Source organism: Neophocaena asiaeorientalis, unplaced genomic scaffold (assembly GCF_003031525.2).
Source record: "Neophocaena asiaeorientalis asiaeorientalis breed wild unplaced genomic scaffold, Neophocaena_asiaeorientalis_V1.1 scaffold134, whole genome shotgun sequence".
NCBI lineage: Eukaryota > Metazoa > Chordata > Mammalia > Artiodactyla > Phocoenidae > Neophocaena > Neophocaena asiaeorientalis.
In genome coordinates this window covers 3,508,960-3,529,134 of record NW_020185339.1, presented here as the reverse complement: position 1 = coordinate 3,529,134, position 20,175 = coordinate 3,508,960, and the positions used below count along the sequence as shown (strand labels likewise).

Here is a 20,175-nt window from a genome sequence, read left to right as displayed (position 1 = left end):
TATATATATATAAATCCCTGACTTAATGACTGAAAAATGCCTCAAGAGGAACTTTGCATAAAGTGTCAGGCTTACTTATTTCCTGTTTCTCCAGGTTCTTGGTTCCTCAAGACCTGGCAGCTTTGGCACCTCTAAATTACAATGTTCCCTCCCCTGTTCTGTAAGACAGGGAAAAGCAGCAGAGAATGACCAGGCTTACCTCTCAACACATTTCTCTTTTTCTCAAGATCATGGCCTCTCAAGGCTCGGGTGTCTTAGTTGCTTTCTGCTGCCTTCAAACAGCTGTTTATTGATTGATCTAGTTTTTCTACTTGTTCTTGGTTGATTTAATGTATTCCATTATAGTCAGAAGTGGAGATTCCTGAGATTAATTTGTACTCTTTTTGTCTCTACCAATCCATGGTGGTGGTAAAGCATTTGCATATGAATCTGGAAGGTATATATACCTCACATAACTCTACTTAACTCCTATTGTGGTTTGAACAATTTTATTTCAAAAGAAAGGCCCTAAGTCTCTCTTTGGATTTGGTTTAATGAGAAACATGTGAGGAAAGACTCAAAATGCCCACTTTCCACAATCGCATTACTATATCCTGCTCCAGACAAAGAATGAATTTCTTCAGGAAGTAGGATGTTTATTGTCTCCCTCAGAGTTTCAGCTCTTTCTTTCCCCATGTCTTCAGCAAAGCAAAGTACTTTGGTAATAATCCTTACTATCTATGGAAATTTTATATTATATATATATTCACTGGGTCTCCCTGGTTAGTCCTAAAGTATATGTTTTCCTCTGAGCATTCATTAGTTCTTCCACTGAGGCATTAGACCTCAGAAAACAGGATGTAAGTTGGTTGGCATTATATTTTGGTTACATTAGTCAGCTGCTGTTGATAGCAACTGATTAGTTCTAACTACTGGTTATACCACACTTGCACTTCAAAAGTTGGGTAGGTATGTATAGTATGTATGGTTGGCAGTAACAGTTCTCCAATTATTTTTACTAAATGCAACATTTAAAAAAATGGGGGCTCCCCTGGTGGCGCAGTGGTTGAGAATCTGCCTGCTAATGCAGGGGACACGGGTTCGAGCCCTGGTCTGGGAAGATCCCACATGCCGCGGAGCAACTAGCCCCGTGAGCCACAACTACTGAGCCTGCGCGTCTGGAGCCTGTGCTCCGCAACAAGAGAGGCCGCAATAGTGAGAGGCCCGCGCACTGCGATGAAGAGTGGCCCCCGCTTGCCACAACTAGAGAAAGCCCTCGCACAGAAAGGAAGACCCAACACAGCCAAAAATAAATAAATAAATAAAAAAGCCAAGCATCTGAAGCCCTTAAAAAAAATAAAAATAAAAAAAAAATGGGACAATAGTTCAACAAAAATGTAGAGTTTTCTTTACACTAAATGGATTTGTAAATAGGAAGTATTTGTTCTTTTCTGGAGCTGGATTTGTATTTTGATAGCCTATGACATATTTTGTAGTTACCATATTTCTGTAAATATACGTCTACCAAAAATTCCATTGCCATATCTGTAGTTATTCATGAAATAATAAGTATAAAATAATCCATTTATTTACAGGGTAAAGGTAAATAAGACACTAATACCAAATTCTCTTCTTCAGAACAACATAGTTTTGTTTTTCTTTTCATTTTGTAAATCAGATCCCTTTCTATAAATCTGTTTCCAAGCAAATTTTATGCTCTGACTTTAAAGCTTTGTAAGGATCCTCTTGACCTAAACAATAAATGTCTAGAGATCCGTGTTGACTGTTTCCTAGCAACAAATTAAATGCTTATAGATTTTGATATTCACATGGTCTCTTCACTTCAGAAAGCTGTTCATTAAGGTCAAGGTTAATTAACACTTCAGATAATAACAGAGACCCCTAGTCACAGTCAAGAGTTATTCCTGTAAATGTCATCAGATCAGTTACAGGAAACGGGCTATTTATGATCTCACTCACAGCTACATCACACATGGAGTCGCCTGTGTATAATCATAGTGAATCCTGGCAGTTTTTCTCAGAGCTACACTCTAACTAGCAATTGCCAAATACTAATATAATATTTGATGTAGTGCCAGATCATCTGTCTATATAAGAAGCATTTCATGTGATGAGACCAAGCATAATAAAATTTAATTGGAAAAAATACTTCAAAAAAGAAAACCAGAAACAGGTATCCCAAGGGTAAAATCTATTTGTGTGCTAAAACATCTCTGTTAGATCAAGCACAGACTTCCTTTTGGTGCCTTTATTTGGCCAATTAGTTCCCAAATTTCAATTCGACTGAACAACAGTGCTCTAAAAACAACTTGCAATTTCCTGGGTCCCCCAAATAAAGTGAAATCAAATAACCCAATTTTGATAATGGAAGAACACTTTCTTGCTCCTAGGTAATGAGTCAAATGAAGTGTTACAAGAAATCCATTGTGTGTCTGTCTACTCTCCAATGAACCATATATAGAAAAATACTTTTAATCAATCACCTTCACAGGCATTCAAACCCATTCCACGCTAACTAATGTACTGTCCAAGAACTGCCAAAGATAAAAGTGATTTCTGACAATATTTATCACAAATGAAAATTACAGAAGTCTAAGATAGGTGATCTGAAAGAATAAAACAGTGCTAAACTTTAATATGGGAAGGAAGGGTAACATGTAATATATACTATTTTCTTGTCTAAGGTAAGCCCTAAAGGCAGTGAAGATGACAATAAACAGACTCGTGCCTAACTTTGAACAATTAATGTACAAACACTTATTGAATTTGATGAAATGCTTCCATGTATCAACTCCTGGGTAATGGTAAACAGAAATATAAGGAGTTTATTTTGCTTCTACTCAAAATTTTCTTCAAAAAATTTGAGCCTTTTTTCCATTAAGAAGTATAAATAGACATAAAAGGGCTTATGATTTTTGCCCATAAAAGTCCCGTAGATATTTATATCTTATACCTAATCATTAAATTTTCCTTCAACAACAATAAAAATAAAGTGGTCTCTAACAAGTATAAAGTCTAACATGTTGCTCTTTTTAAACAATTATTTCCCCTGTATATTAAGGTACTGCTCAACATTTAAAAAGTTAATTACTAAATACAGTACTTTTCTAAAGTCTGTTATAGGAAGTGTCTTATTGGTTTGTACAAACAATAGTTGCAGCAGTTAGTAATGTTTCTAAAATCATTCCTAGCTAAAATTATTAATGGACTAGTCTCATTTATAGGGGAAAATTCCCACTGTAACTTCTATATAAAAATCCCTGTATTATTTCAACAACTATATTACAAAAATAAAATATCTGGTCACTGAAATAGAATTCAAATGATGCAAACCAGGGATAAACTGCTATAAATAAATTATATACCATGTTTCTCTGAATCGTAAGAATGTTCTATTAAAAGTCTGACAAAACTATGTGGAGGCATGTTTACGATAAACAGAATATATAAGTAATAGGTTCAGAGGAATAAATCTCAATTCAGAAAATCAAGAATATTCCCCAAATGGGATATCTATCTTATAAAGTGATGATATCCTTTTCTGAGTTTTAATCAGAAAAGTAATGAAAAAGAAATAATGATGACACTCTTCTAGCTGAATACTTACGTTACTTAATGACAATTGTAATGCATACAGCATTTTAGGTTCATAAAAGTGAAAGCTAAAAATTCCAGAAAAAAAAGGCATTTGATATGAAAGAAAGACATATTACCTTTTATTTCATGTTGGCTTGCTTCTCGTCTTCTTTCTAGTTCTTTTCGGTCATAATTCAACCTTTTTAAGCACATAATTCCATATTGTAAACTTGTTCTGTTATTTTTTTTTTTAAAGGAGAAAACACATTTAGTTTACTCAGTAGATGATTAAGCATAGTCAACACTATGCACTACTTCTTCAGGCAACAGGTTAATAAATTCCATTTGTAATTAAATCCTCTAGAATTGGAGGGAATTAAAATTATAGTTATTTTAAGCACACAGTGTTTCTAAAGAGTAAAAACAAAAGTATTTTCGAAATAAAATAACCATAGTCTTAAAATTAATCTTGGATTATGTTGTTTATCCACATGTCTTTGTTTTCCATTAGGCTATTTCAACATTGTTTGAAGACAAATGAACGTTTTACTCCTTTGAAAAGAGTCAATATTATGGAGACAAGAAGGAAATTATAAGAAAGGGATGATACTCTTCTTTTTAGTTGATGAGAAAAATAATATAAAAACATGAATGAGGGCTTCCCTGGTGGCACAGTGGTTAAGAATGACACAGGTTTGAGTCCTGGTCCGGGAAGATCGCACATGCCACGGAACAACTAAGCCCATGCGCCACAACTACTGAACCTGTGCTCTAGAGCCTATGAGCCACAACTACTGAGCCCACGTGCCACAACTACTGAAGCCCGCACACCTACAGCCCATGCTCTGCAATGAGAGAAGCCACCACAATAAGAAGCCCGCACACCACAACAAAGAGTAGCCCCCGCTCGTCACAACTAGAGAAAGCCTGAGCACAGCAACGAAGACACGACGCAGCCAAAAATAATAAATAAATTTATAAATAAATAATAAAAAGATGAATGAGTTAAGTGATAACATACAGAACCAAATACCAAAATGAATAGCCACCAACTCTAAGTGATACAGAAATATGTGAAAGGAACAAGTCAGCAGATATTGAAACTCTATGTGGAAAGGATATTGTGGAAGAGCAGAAAACTGACTGATCCTTAAAGGATCAGGCAAAGGGAGGGTTAGTAAAGGATATGCAACACCATGAACATAGGATGGCTGATGAAATGTTAAATGTGTGGTGATAGATCCTCTGTCCACAGTGAAGATCTATGCCAGGAAGTTAGGAGGAATAAGATTTTATATGGAGAATGGGGTTACATTAAGGAAAGTTTGCGTTCAGAGTAAGTGTAGAACACATCAGGGTGATAAAAATTATTGGACAATTTTCACAGGAGGATAAAAATGACAATAAAAGGTTTTGGTTTAAGAGAGAATAATCTGGAAGTAACACAAGAGTTGGGGAAGATAGATAATTCTAGGGGACAGGGAAATTAGTTGAAGAAGAAATGCTATCGAAATAAAGGTCCCACTAAGGACAAAGAAAAGCATGAAAAGAAAATCTAGAAACCAGAGATGTTCAGAGAGAAGAAAGAAGACTTACTGATATTATATATAAAGGATGTGGAAGAGTATAATAGGTAAAAAGAATCTCTAGGCCTCAAGAACAAAGAGCACTGAATATTAGTGATTTCTTAAATGTTTAGAATTATAGACAAATTTAGACATACACATTGGCCAGGCTACTCTTAAGTGCTGGATTCATTTCTAAGCCCTGCATTTTAATAAGAACAACGCTGAGTTCAAATATTTAAGAATCAGAGGAAAATGGAAAGAAATCTGCATTAATTGCTGTTATGGGATAAACTGTGTCTCCCCAAATTCTTACAACGAAGCCCTAACGCCCAATACTTCAGAATGTGACTGTGATGGGAGACTGGGTCTTAAAAGAGGTAATTAAGTTAAAATCAGCATCAGGGTATGCCTTAATCCAGTATGACTGGTGTCCTTATAAGAGGAAATTTGGACACACAGAGAAACCCGGGAAGTACACACACACAGGAAAGATGATGTGAGGACACAGTGAGAAGGCAGCTATCTGCAAGCCAAGGAGAAGAAACCAATAATGCTGACACCTTGATCTTTGTTTTCTAGATTCCAGAACTTTGAGAAAAAAAATTTCTGTTGTTTAAGCCACCTATCTATGTTATTTTGTCATGCTAGCCCAAGCAAACTAATTCAGTGGAATACCAGATAATACTGATGTAAAAACCATCATAGACATTAGCCAGCTTGAGGTTAAACCACTGGGGCTTGCCTAACGTCTGCCCAGTTTTTGTATGTAACGTAAAATTGTTCTATAAAAAGGATATATGTTGTTACAACAATGTCTTGTCAGATGGAAAACTGGGCTGTAAAGACAATGGGATGCCATATGCAGTAAAGTATTACTTGCTTTAAGTCAGAGCTAAGCATAGCATAAAGATGAAGCTTGTGTATTTCCCAGAACAAACAAGAACCCTGTCATTTGAGTAATTTTTATTTTTTAAAAAAGAAAACTTGATCTTATAGTAGAAATTAATCATTTCTACTATAATAATAAAGCAATTAAAAGTTGATCCAGTGAAGAAGAGAAAACAGGCACAAGTGTGTCATCAAAAATTCTAAGAGTGGCTGAGCCCGTGAGCCATGGCCGCTGAGCCTGCGCGTCCGGAGCCTGTGCTCTGCAACGGGAGAGGCCACAGCAGTGAGAGGTCCGCGAACCGCAAAAAAAAAAAAAAAAAAAAAAAATTCTAATATTTAAAAGTCTATTGCAACCACACAAAATTTGAGGCCCTAAATGTTCAGTGACAGGGAACTCACTACCTCACAATGTGTGTACTATAGAGCAATTGAGAGTGATACAAAGTTGTATTTTCTGTTGAACATAAATCACTCACCCTATTATCTATACCTATTTGTACTAGAAAAGCACATGTTCAAGACAGCAAATATTACTCTATCACATAGTATTAAAACATAAGAAAACTTATCTGAAGTCTTCCCTTATCCAAGCTAAATTTCTTTAATTCCTTCCTTTCCCCCAGATTTTTACCACTTTATCAAAAACAATTTAATGTCCATAAATTAATACAGCTTCTTATTGTTATCTCACCACATGATAGGACTTTTATTGTGCCTGCCAATAAACACAGTCTAAATATGCCCTGTCAAGCCATTAACCAGAACTGAGATTTTTGTGTCAACTATAAATCACATATCTTTTTCACTTGAACTGCTTTTAAATCATGAATTCCCCATCCAGCATTTTAATGGTTTTTAAAAACGATGCTATATTTATCTCTACTAAATTTAATCCAACAGTGTAAACAACTGTGTTAAGATTCAAAACATTTTGATAAATTTGACTGAAGAATCTCAATTATTATCTCTTTATCCTAACTTTAGTCATTAACATATATGATTTTTATACCATTTTAATTTCCGTCACTAATTAAATGTTGGACAGGATGTGAACACAGTTTCCCAAATTGTCTAGATTTATATTTATTAATTTATTATAATAAACTGTATATAAAATAATCATAATACAACTGACAATTCTGCAGATAACCTACAAAGAGATCAGGCTACAACATAACATTTATGACATGGTATTATAACAACCATTTTTTTACTCCCTAGATGATAAGCAACTTGAAAAACTAATTTTCATTTGCCTTTCATTTATCTGTGCTCTTACCAATGTCTCATAACCCATTCAGTATTTTTTTTCCTGAAAATTAATGTACAAATAAGCAAAAGCACTAAAAGGTTTACACATAAACAAAAATTTTCTTCAGAAGAGAATTCCTTCTCAAATTTTTTTCTAGTATATCCCTAAGTTATATAATTTATAACTCCATATATAGTTGAGACTGATGATTTTATTCTTAATAAATAATTTTCTAATATTAAAACATATATAGGTACAAATCACAAACATGAAATTTCCTACAGATACAGGGGAAAAAAGATCTATGCTGTATGAGAATTTTGTACTCTTCAGTTCCATAAACTTTGGGCATGTAATATGCACCCAGGTCTACATTAGATAGTCCCCGCAATTTGTTGCATAAAGATACTTTGCCAAGTAGATGTACACAGATGTTTCAAAGAGCACATATTCTATATTTCTTAAATATCTTTATGTTCTAGTAATATACACAGTTATTTATTTTTCACTTTAATTACTTTTTGGAAAAAACGTACCGATGGAAACTATCCACCATTTTTAAATGGACACGGAGATCTTTTTTTGTTAGGTGATCTAACATTCTTGCATCTACCAAGCATTCCATAAAATAACTTCTGTATTGAGGTAACCCCAGGCTGGGAAGCCATTCGTTTCCAATCCACTCGTGGTTCATATCTCCATATGCCAGGGTCTGTAGAAAAACCGGACACTAGAATTGTTTTATAGCAGTCAAGTTTCTTAGCCAATAAAATGAGACGGTAATTGGAGGGTATGGGCTATCATTATAATTGATATTTAATTCCTATGATATATTGAAACAAAGCAGAAATAATATTTAGCCCCTAAATATTTGATTTATTTTGGTACAAAGTGGAACTCTGGGTACATGTATCAAGGTCCTTGCCTAAAGAGAATGATAAGGTTCACTTTGTTTGCTCAAAAGGAATTACATTTTATACAAATATGCATTTTAATTCAAAAGCTAAAATGAATGATATAATACAAATGCTGAGCTTAAAGATCCTTTCTTTGTATTGATAGATTTATTTAATTCAACTTATTTTATTTTTATCTGTTAGCCAATACGCCACCATTTCCTTCTCTTCAATGCTACTATTACCATTGCCATGGTGTGTAATGGCAAATCTTGATGTCAAAATAGAAACCTCAGTAAATGAATAGAGAAAGGAGCCACAAGGCTAGAGAGATAGAATGCTGAAGCTTTATGTGGCCATTGTTACCTAGTGAGGCATGCAGCCAGTATTCTATAAAAATTGATGCAATCAGTCTTTCGTAGATATCAATCAATACAGACTCTGTACTTAAAGAAGCAGAGCATGATCAAACTCTAAGACAATCTAATTCTTTAATATAACAGTATGAACTGATCTTACGACTGTTCTTAAAAGCCAAAATGAAAACCAAAATCAACCATCATCTCTAAAGCAATTTAAAAAAAAACTATTAATCTCTATTAATTTGACAATGTCTTCTATTTAGTTCCTTATCAAACAACAAACTCACAATTATAACATGTATTTCTAATGAAAATCTAGGTGTTCCCTTTATTTTGTGTGTTCTTAAAAAATGAAATTCTCACTAAAATAAAAACCTAATGTAACCCTAATTTACTCAATGTTTAAATGTAGGTCCTAGTAATAACTACAAAAATTTTTCTTACAGTCAAAGTTTGAATCACATTACCTATAACACATATTAATTCTTTTAGTAATAAACATGCAGAAATGTTGAAAAAGGAACAGCTTCCTTGCAAGCATATATGTTTGTTCAAAGTACAGATGCTTAGCTCATATGCCATCTCAATAAATGGGAGTGACTTCTGACGTGTAGTCGCAAGGCTAACACGTGTCCCTCCAACTCCATTTCTCACACACTTTCCATTATACTTTAAAGAATAGGTGATTCCAAATAAGTTTTTTGAAATCTCCCCTCCCCGCTTACAACCAACATAAATGATTCCTGATTAAATATATTCGGGGTGATTTCCAAGAAATTTAAGTTATAGTTCATTCTTTTAAAGGAGAAATGAAATTTTCCTTTCAAAAGAGGCCAGGTATAAAATGATGATCATCTTCTTTGCAAAATATGGTGATTTTAAAAGACCTTATAGTATTCAACATAATAAAGTCAAATACATGATTAGCCTAATCTTAAGCTAAGTGAAGACTTATAATATTATGACATACAATTTTCTTACTTTATATCCTTATAGCCTACTAAATGATATTGTTTTAAAGCACATGAATTTCCTACCTGGGCCCAGCTTCCTTCCTCAGATTCTTTCTGTGTTAGCAGCAGGAAATGATTAATAAAGCAGATAAAGATAAATTAATCTCAAATTAATACAGTAAATTTTTCTAGTAGAAGAAAAATTGCTTTGTTATTAAAAATGTTAATTAAGACACAGACAAATAAGTACACAGATCCTTATTCAGATCCACAGTAATCAATAGAGCAGTTCAAGGGCAACTACAAAGGCACCTACACAGTTTCTAATTTATTCTAATTAAATGCACGCACATACAACATATGGAATTTTCATGATACATTTGATCTGGTCATTCCAAACCTTTTTTAATTCTTAAAAGTGTGGGATTTTACAAATGTAGTAAGTTATGACAAAAATTTCTGATTATATACATACAAATATACAATACACAAATGTATATACATACATATGATGGATAAACCTTATATAAAGTAAATTAATGGAGTGGACAAAGTAACTGCATCCTTCTAACAAAACTTTGTGGTAATCAAATGGGTTTCAGCAAGAATCAACAACAAACAAAGCTAAACAAGAAAAGACCAAGCACAACAAACTTAAAATGTAATTAGCACACAACATTGGCATTTTTATTCATCAGAAACTAGATAATCAATTTTTCAAACAGGAATAAAATTAAAAGGACATTAAATTAAAAATAAGTTGCTCATAATAAAATGCATGGCATGCCCAACTTTGTTACTTTAAATGAGAAATGATTATATGTAATATATTTTTAAAAGCTGACAATTACAATGAGTCACGATGAATTTTTTAAGTCTGTGCTTTTAATACTAAATGAACACTTTGCATGCGGGTGGGAGGAGGAAGCTCTGTATTTGAGATGGTAAAGTACAAGAAACTAAATAATTATATTTAAAATGAGTATTCAATCTACACATTCTATTACAAATTTAATTGGGTTTGGTAACATGCATTACCTGTGAATATGTTCAATTTTAAGTGATATTTGTTATCAAAACTTTCCAATGTTGCAAAATGTATAAATAAGTGTCATTAAATTCTTGATTATTGTTTGCACGTTACAAACTCTTATATTAACCACATTATGCCAATCTAGTATGGCTTCATTTAAAAATGTCTAGGGTCAGTGAAATAAAACCACAATGAAAAATGTTAGTTATCATTGCATATTACTATGTAAACATACCCCATTATTCTGATCTACACAAACAAAATAGCTTTTCCATCCAAATAGCAGCAAAATAACTTTCTTCATGTTCAACAAAGCTGTAAAGACTAACCGTTTTTGCTGGAGCTGCAAGATTTTCCATTTCTTCATGGGTCACCCAAACGTTGCCTGAAGGCTAGTGAGGAGGCCCAGAGGGAAGCAGTGGGATCCATGGGAGGGAAGCAGTGGTAAAGAAGAAACGCAGCACCACTGTAAGTTAATGGTACCACAGTAACACGACCATGCTCTTGCTTCTATAGCATGCACAAGAGACAGCATTGCTAGTTTCTCATAGCTGTCTTTTTCTTCTACTTCAAAAGATTAAATAGAAAGAGGCATGCTGTGAAGCTCACACGTGATAGACTTAAAATGATACTTCTGTAATTATTAATCAGGAAAAAGGCTTAATCAAAATTTGCATTTCAGTGGTATGCGGCTATTGGATCCACTTTTTGTAATCATGGAGAACTGAATAAATTTGATCTGTAGAAGAATATTTTTATTTTTTTCTTCAGTAAACAAAGGCACATGTATTTTGTTGTGTTATTACTTATATTTTGTTCACAAAGTTTTAATTCTTCAAAGTCCTTGGAAAGAGAAAACTGGTTGTAAATACAAAGCTGAAAGCGCTATCATAAACTGTTTGGAAACCAGTATCAGCTTTTCCCAAATGACCGCTTCCTTTTACAGTTCAGTAAATATGTTGTTTTCCTATATTCTTATAGAGAAAAAAGAAGAGAAATGCTATTTTGGAGTTAATAATAGGTATTTTTCCACTAAATATTGTCAGAAGTCACAAAACCTAGGTTTCCTAGTTTTTTAGCAGTATCCTTCACTATTTTAGATGTAAAAGGAAATTTTCCCTCTAGCAGGCACTACTCTATTATGAAGTCTCATTTGCCTTCTAAATAAAACAACCCATGATGTTTGTTTTATACACTGAAGTATTAATACATACAATTTCTAGACCAAAGTCCACTTAGTAACATACGGATCACTGGGAACCACCTCCCATTAAATTCCACCGTTTTACTGGGAAATATTTATGAACATTTCAATGTTGTCCAAGCACATCAATTCTATAGTTAGAGTGGAATTTAATCTTATGTATTGCTTGTTACTTGTTTTGGAAGGGGTCTAGTTTCAAAGAATTGGAAGTAGCAAAGTTGATACCCCGACATAAGTCATCACCATAATTCTCTTTTGCCTTTTCTACCAACACATAGTACCATGTTGACTTATTTTCTATTATAAATAATGTAATTTAATATAATTTAAAAAATAACTACATATAAACTAAATTGATGAATATAATTTGACATAAGATAAATCTCATGTATAAGAGAGTTACTCATATATATAGTTGTGTAACAGAACAGAGTTGAGTATTCAATATTTATAATTATAATAAATCATATGGGCATAAAAATCTCAAAGGCTAAGCATCATATATATGTAAAGAATTCTCATTCTCCTACCATTTTGGAATTTTGAGCATATATGAATTTTTTCCTAAAAGATAAAACCGTGCACATCTGTAAAATATACTGAGAATACAGCAGCCATCCATGTCATTAAATGCCCCTCCCTTCTATCCCTAGGTTCCAGGAATGGTGCTCATTATAAAGAGAAAGTTGTGTATGAATATATGAATCATTAAATCATTTGGCAGAAATTGCTTTTACTGAATTTTTGAGCCGTGTACTATGCTAAAAATAATTTTACAATCATCTGTCACATTCCCTTTACACCCAGTGACAACAGTGTTTTGCCTGAGTGGCTATACTGTTTAACGTGAGCTTCAGCGATGGTTACCTGAGAGGAAATTCATTTAAGCCAGATTGTTTTACAATGATTTCTAAGGATTCGACCTTGATTGTGAATCCAAACAATGAAGATCTCCCTCCTTCTATAAGAAACTTGACCAGTATTATTTCATACTAGAATATATACATGTATAATCTCTTTCACAGGTTAAAGTCTATATTTGCCAGTCTATCACCATATTCTGGGGTGAGCAGGACTCTGCAAGCTATGGCTTTATCTGTATCTTTACATGCAAAATGAGTATATACCCAGGGCAATTTTCTAAAATATGGTTGTGAAACTTTCTGAAGTTGTAAGTTAGCTGTTCACTTATGCTCTGCAGTTTTACTTCTGAGAAGCACTGCCTGCTCTAGAGTCTTGTAAAGTAATCCATAAAATGACTTCTAAACAACCCAATCAGTTAGGCATTAGTTGAGGTTTTAACAAGTTTATTTTATAAGCAAACCCATGTGTAGTAAGTCAATTATTCAGATTTATTTCTTTTTACTACCAGTTTAAAGGATAGAACTTTCAACAGGGTAAGTCATAAAAGGGTGCTTTAGAGCATGAGTGTTTCAGCAAAGAGCACATCTTAGAGAATAGCTAGAGTGGGACGCTTTGAGCAACCAAAGGACTCTGATGCCTTGGGTCCAAGGATAAAGACAATGCAAAAATTAGCTTGGAAAAGCATAAAGGACAAGTATCATATAATTTGGTTGTGGTTTTCTGAGAGCCGCTGAAAATCATTTACATCAGTCCACGCTGCAACCCCCAGTATCTGAGCTGGAGAATGCAAACCAGTAGACTTTTTTTCTTTTTCTTCTTCTTCTTTTTTTTTTTTTTTTTTGTGGCGAATACCATTTGAGTCTAGTAAATGATTTCTAAAATTTTAACTATCTGGAAATTTACCAAATTATAATCAAGAGGCTTGAGTTCTAGCAGTGCCACTTCTCAGTAACTACCCAGGACATTTCCTAAACCTCTCTAAATTTTAGAATCTACATCCATTAAGTAGACTAAAACTGCATACTCATACTAGAAAAAATACAAATAATTTAAAATTATGATGTAATATATTCTGATACAGGGCTGGGACTAGGATGAGGTAGGTGAGGTGTCAAGGGGGCTACATTTAAAGAAGCATTCACTTTCAGGATCATGCAAGTGCAAGGCCGGTAGTGACAGTGAGTGCCTCATTCAATTTTATTTGAGGTGCCTTGCTGGCCTCACCTTAGTCCAGATGGAGTAGAGTATTCAGATAGTATTATCAAATGAGATCTAGTAGGAAAATTCCTAAAGGATGTTGAGAATTAAAGCACTTAACTAATTAAATCATTTAGAACAGAATTATGATATAAAATTTAATATTAAAATGAGTTTAAGGGATAACTCATGAAAATTAATTGGAGGAAAATAATTCTCTTGCTGTCAGAAATACAAAATAAGTAAAGCAGCCAGACCTCAGAATAATCCTAAACTTTATCTAGCTAGAAGTAACTTCTGTTACTACATAAGTCATTTTGAAGAATTTTTTGTTTTATAATTGAATTACAAAGTAAATTAATTTGAAATTTACTTTTCACTTTCAAAATGGCCTAGATCCACATTTTTCCTTTATCTGAATTGATATTTCTCACCATAAGAAGAGAAATATTTCTCATTATAATAAGACTAGTTTTACACAATTATATTTCACCTTATTTACATTAAAGGTTGAGGCTTAGGAGGTTAGTAATAATGAAAAGTGGAACCAAAGTAGACTGGAAGAATGTTGCAAAGAAGAAGGAAAACTGGTAGAGTTCAAGAAGCAGGAGAGTACACTTGTTAGGAGCATAGACTATGGGGCAAAACAACCTGGGGTGTGACCTTAGACAGGTCATTTAACCTCTCTGTTCATCAGTTTTTCCCATTTGTAAAATAGATGTCAAAAAAGTACCTATCTCATAGCATTGTCCTGAGGCTCAAATGAGTTATTGCATGTAGAACACTTAGAACAGGGACTGACACTTAGTAAGTATTCCACTGATGTTGGCTGTTACTACAATTTCACTAGAATTTTCATTAAACAATCTCTACCCAAGTAAATCTTTAGTTTAATAAATGCTATTTTCCCCGTACATTGTGCTGAAGCCTATCTTATGCCTTACATGTCTGCTCAAATGTGCTGAATTCTATGTTTACTAAAGATCGTTTATATTTGTTCCCAAACCTGTCTACTTCCACTGCACTTTTTAAAAAATTACTCAATTTAAATAAATATTACATACAGCCAAAATTAAATAAACTTGGCTCATGTATGAACACTAAGTTGAATTATTTGGAAAGACCAGATAAAGGTAAATCTTAAAACACATTGTCAGTGAGATACAGCTTCAGCAAAGTCTGGGGAAGAATTTGTAAATTTCCGGGAGGATTCTGCACTCACATAGCTTTTCAAGTATCTTCAAGTTATCACTTTAAAAAGAAACTCAAATTTTAAAAATTGAAGATGTTTAATGGATGAAGTTATCAAATAAACATAATGTGAAACTCCAGGCATTGGAATTATACTCAAAGAAAAGTCCTAGGGTTTTATCTAAATTTGCAAATGCCTGAACATTTACATATTTTTACTTAAGATAAAATATTTAAAGTATTTATCTATTCTTTATGACACACCTCTTTAACCAAATATTTCAATTATCTGATAGATATCTCCATCTCTATTCTATTTTGTAAGAGGCCTTCTACAGTAACTGTAGCTTAGGAAGAGGAAACAGAAAGCTGGAAGATTAGGGCTGGCCCAAAGATATAATAAATGTAAATAATATAATAATAATAAATGTAAACATTAGAATTTTCTAATGTTAGCCCATTTCATCTAGACAGAAAAGGAGGGAGAGTTCTGTTCACTTTAAAAAGAAAAAATCTAAGTATCTTGTTTTTTCCTCTTAGAACTTGAATAAATGAACAAGATACATCTTTCTTAGAAACCAAACCCAAACCTAAACACACGGAAAATCTTGTAGGATCAGAACTATGTGCCGTGTTCTAGAAGACATGATAACATGTCTTAAAAAAAACGAACAAACAAAAAACCAAACCAACTCCTTTTGAATTTTCTAAGTATGATTCCTAGTATATAATTTTAGGTGATGACTTTAAAATGTTTTCAGCTTCACTTTATGCAGTGGATTAATTCCTAGAAATTCACATGTAGTTTTTTTGCAAAGCAAATCATATTTGAACTATATTAGAAACAAGTAAATACTTCCATGTAGATGAAATAAAAGAAATAAAAAGCACTCAGAAGATTATTTTTAAAGCAAATAGAGACAACTTATCTCTTATGAAACTTGCATCAACATTTAGCAAAGGGCATATGTCTTCTGTGAATAAAGAGCTTTTACACATTAGTAAAAAAATGAATATTCCTATAATCCTATAGAAAAATGAAAAAGGTTATGAATAGGTAATTTATTTAAATGCTAAAATAAATAAGCATATGAAAAAATTTAACTTTACTAGTAATTTTTAAAATGTAAATTTAAGCAATGTAATCATTAACATTGACAAAGAAAAAAAGGACTATACAATACAATTTGACAATTAAGGTTCAAAAGTAATAAGAATATAAATGCCCTGTATACAAATATTGCTATGGAAATGACTACAGTTCAGTTAATGCAATAATATAACTACTTGCTTATCCACTATGGTATTAGAAATACAAAGAAAATTGTTAAGTAAGCAAAATGTCCAATATTAGGGACTTGGTTAAATAAATTACAGCATTTCCATTAAGGAGCTATGCTGCAATTAAAAATATTACAATTGCATACTTAATAAAATGGGGGAAATATTCATGCTATATTACTAAGCTTTAAAAGTACAAAATAAAATATTATGTGAAAATAATTCAATTTTATAAAATGAGAAAGAAAATAGAATGAAAAGGTCTCTATCAAAAAGTTAATAGTGAAAGTATTAATAATTTTAATAATTAATTAACAATATATTACCTGTCTTTCAAATGTTAATTCCTCTTTGAAGCCTTATTCAACGAGAAGTGATTTCTCCTTCCTTTGAATTCCACGGCACTCTGCTTCTATCTCACATTAAGGAATTAAACTATGTCATCTTCTACTAAACCTGCTGGTGAACATATCTTCCTTTTCTTAGTTTGATTGCCCTCTCTGTAATCAGGGCATACATATCTCATCTCCTCTATAATGGTGAGTAGAGTGACTTGTACGATCATCATTTTAAGATGCATATTTACTGACTATTTACAATTTGCCAGGCACTGAGTTAAGGCCTGGGGACTATGGAAAACCTGATAATATACTTGCTTGGCCTAGTGTGGGATGAATCAAGAAGAGAAAATTATAAAATAGCTTTTATAAGTATACGGAGTAGTAACTCAGGAAGGGAAGAAAACCCAGACTTTGGGGCTTAGTGAAAACTCTTTAGAGGAAGAACATTCAGGAATCATTAGATGAAGGATGAGTTGGAGAAGAATGGTGATCTTGGTCAAATGGTGATTGGTCAAATGGTGATTTGACCTTGTATTTCTAGCATTGGAATCTAGTGCACTGGGAAGGAATACAAGAATATATGTAATAAAAATGGGGGGCTTCCCTGGTGGCGCAGTGGTTGAGAGTCCGCCTGCCGATGCAGGGGACACGGGTTCGTGCCCCGGTCCGGGAAGATCCCACATGCCGCGGAGCGGCTGGGCCCGCGAGCCATGGCCGCTGAGCCTGGGCGTCCGGAGCCTGTGCTCCGCAACGGGAGAGGCCACAACAGTGAGAGGCCCGCGTACCGCAAAAAAAAAAAAAAAAAAAAAATGAAGCAAATTTCTCTAATTTATGGTCTGTGTTTAAGACCATGTGTAAAAATTTATACTCAAGTTAGCTTTGTGCCTGAAAACTGAAATAAAGTAATATCACTTTTCTATCTTTTGCCCACTATTCAAACTTACCTCATTCTTCCATATTTTATTATTTTGCATAAGACATGGGACCAGAAAAATCCATTTAACAACAGAAATCATATCCTTTATCAGCAAAAGATATAATTTGGGAAAGGACTAAAGAAAGAATGAATATTATTTGGGAGTTCTTCCTCTGTGTTTGAATTTGTCATCTGGCATGCCTTTTTTAGATATTTTGTTCTTTCCTAATATTAAGATAGGGATGAAATTATGAGAGAAATAGGGATTTATAAATAAAAGGCAAACAGGTTTTGAAGGAAGATAATCCACTTGGTATTTATAAAACATTAAATACTAAGGTACTTTCATAATTATGAAAACTGCTTAAGAAGTAGTGAGTCTAGCATTACATCTTCAAAAAGTACTAATGCCCTATTGCTCATCTCCTGAGATGCTGGATTACATTAAAAAGAAAAATTGTGAAAAAGAGTAAACTCTTAGTCTTGTTGCTTGGGAGAAAAATCTAAACTTTAGTCTAGAGGCTAGCTCAAAAGTCTATCTTGGTTGCAGGCTTCAAGTCTGATAGGAATCACAGCTCCTCAGTTGAAAACCTATTAAAAGTAGCAGCAAGGTTAATGGAGAGCAAGCTAAATCTCCTCAGAATAATTCATGCTGACAGTGAAATGTGTGCTGCCACAATTTTGCTCTGTGGACTTGGAGATGCTGCTATTCACCCAGCACTGGGAGAGGGAAGGAGCACAAATGGACTCACAGTTCTGGATGTTGGAGGAGCTGAAGGACTGGGTAGGGAAACCATCTCCTGGATTGCTAATCGGAGCTTTAAGCGATGCAGAGGATTGCTGATTCCACTTTCTCTCTGGATCTCAGTGTCTGATAAAGCAGACATAATGGCCCCGCTCTTCACATTGGCTCGGCAGGCTGCCACATACCAAGCAGGCATTCCCAACCAGAGCTGTTGGATAGGCAAACATACATACCCAGGTTATAATAATAGTTAACCATTAACAATGTCTATGCGCTAGACATTATTTTAAGTATCTTACTTGTATGAACTCATTTATTACCACACCCCATGAAAGAGATGCTATTATTTTTTTTCCCCAGAAGAGACAGATGCACAAAGACATTAAATAATTTATTCAAAAAAACCAGTTAGGCAGTAATGGAAACAAAGATTGGAAATGTAGACTTCAGGGTCTGCAATTTAACAACTAATTTATATTATTAGGGATACATATAATGGCTGCACCTCACCAAATCTCCTCTTGAGTTTAAGCACAAGAACAGCTACAAGCTGCGTTTGGTAAAGGCTCAATTAACATTCGTTTAATAAACGACTTCAGTTTATAACTCTCCTTTGGAATTCTGAGTGCCTTTGATCAAAGGCTTTAATGTGGCTAATCCACATTTCCAACCTATCTACCTATAGGTGTATGAACTCAATTAGATGCTAAATATGAAAATACTTTCTGGAGAATGAAATGCTGGGCTAATGGAAGAGGCTAACATTATAAACATCTGGAAAACATTAGCTAAAGAGAGTTACAAAATGAACATTGCTTTGGAAATTAGGGATTGTGATTCTTCAGCTTTGCTGTGAGGCTCTGGAAAGACAATTGAATCGGTAGTGCAGTGAGCACAGCATAACGCCTGGCATATTATCTGCAGCACAGGGTGAACGCACTGTGTTGTAGCATCTGAATTACATACACTTAAATAAGGAATATTCTTTCCAATCCTCCCACCCCTCCTCCATCATTAGCTATGAGTAAGAAACAGGCACATGCAAATGAGCAGTTTAAATCTTGGTTTTAAACAGCCAAAATACTGATTTTTTTGTTGTTGTTGTTGATTTTATTTGTTGACATGAACAGATTGAGTAAAAGGAGAGAGGATGAGAGTGAGAAAAAGTGAGAGAGTAAGAGAAGAAAACCTATAAATCAGCAGTATACAATGCCAAGAGCTCTGGATCAAGAATCAGAAGGCTTGGGCTCTAATTCCTTCCTTGTCATTGGCAAGTAAGTCCTCTAAACCTCAGCCTTATTTTCCCCATTTGTAAAATGGAAGGGATTCGGCTTTATTATTTCTAAGGCTTGGTGTTACGCAGCTTCTAACATGGCTCCCGATGATCTCACTTCCTGACATTCCTGCCCTTGTATCGTCCTCTTCCTCTGAGTTTGGGCTGGACCTGGTGACTTATCGTAATGAAAAGACTATGATAAAAGTGATGGGATCTGACTTTCCAGATTAGGTTATGAAAAGACTGTGGCTTCATTCCTGCCAGTCCTCTCCCCCTCTGTCTTCTCCGAGCTCTCGCTCTGGGGAAAGCCAGCTGCAGGGCTGTGAGTTGTCCTTTGAGATGCCCACATGGAAAGGAACAGATGTCTCTGGCCAACAGCTAGCAAGGAACTGAGTCAGCTTGGAATTGGATTTCCCCAAGTCAAGCCTTGAGATGACTGCTGTCCTGGCCGACACCTTGCTTGCAGCCTTGTGAGAGACTTTGAACAGAGGCGGTAGCTAAACCATGTCCAGATTCCTGACCTACAGAAGCCAGGAGGAAAATAAATGCTAAGTGTTGGGATAATTTGTTACATGATAATAGGTAACACTGATTTTTTTAATCAAAAAATTCTGCCATATTAAAGGGTTGCT

General features: G+C 34.1%; 1 protein-coding gene across 8 annotated transcripts in view; it reads right to left on the bottom strand.

The window, feature by feature from the left end:
• PPFIA2 (PPFI scaffold protein A2) overlaps window positions 1-20,175 on the bottom strand; it is a 458,549-nt gene that overhangs the window by 17,703 nt on the left and 420,671 nt on the right. For 3 of the 8 annotated variants that reach the window (XM_024736436.1, XM_024736429.1, XM_024736432.1), the window contains exons 22-26: window positions 18,275-18,475; window positions 10,858-10,920; window positions 9,580-9,609; window positions 7,821-8,014; window positions 3,714-3,811 (exon numbers count right to left, since the gene is read on the bottom strand). In XM_024736436.1, the coding sequence (XP_024592204.1) occupies window positions 3,714-3,811; window positions 7,821-8,014; window positions 9,580-9,609; window positions 10,858-10,920; window positions 18,275-18,475 (586 nt within the window). The remainder of the gene's footprint in view (window positions 1-3,713; window positions 3,812-7,820; window positions 8,015-9,579; window positions 9,610-10,857; window positions 10,921-18,274; window positions 18,476-20,175) is intronic. The other 5 variants (XM_024736430.1, XM_024736435.1, XM_024736431.1 and 2 more) reach the window with 4 other exon arrangements.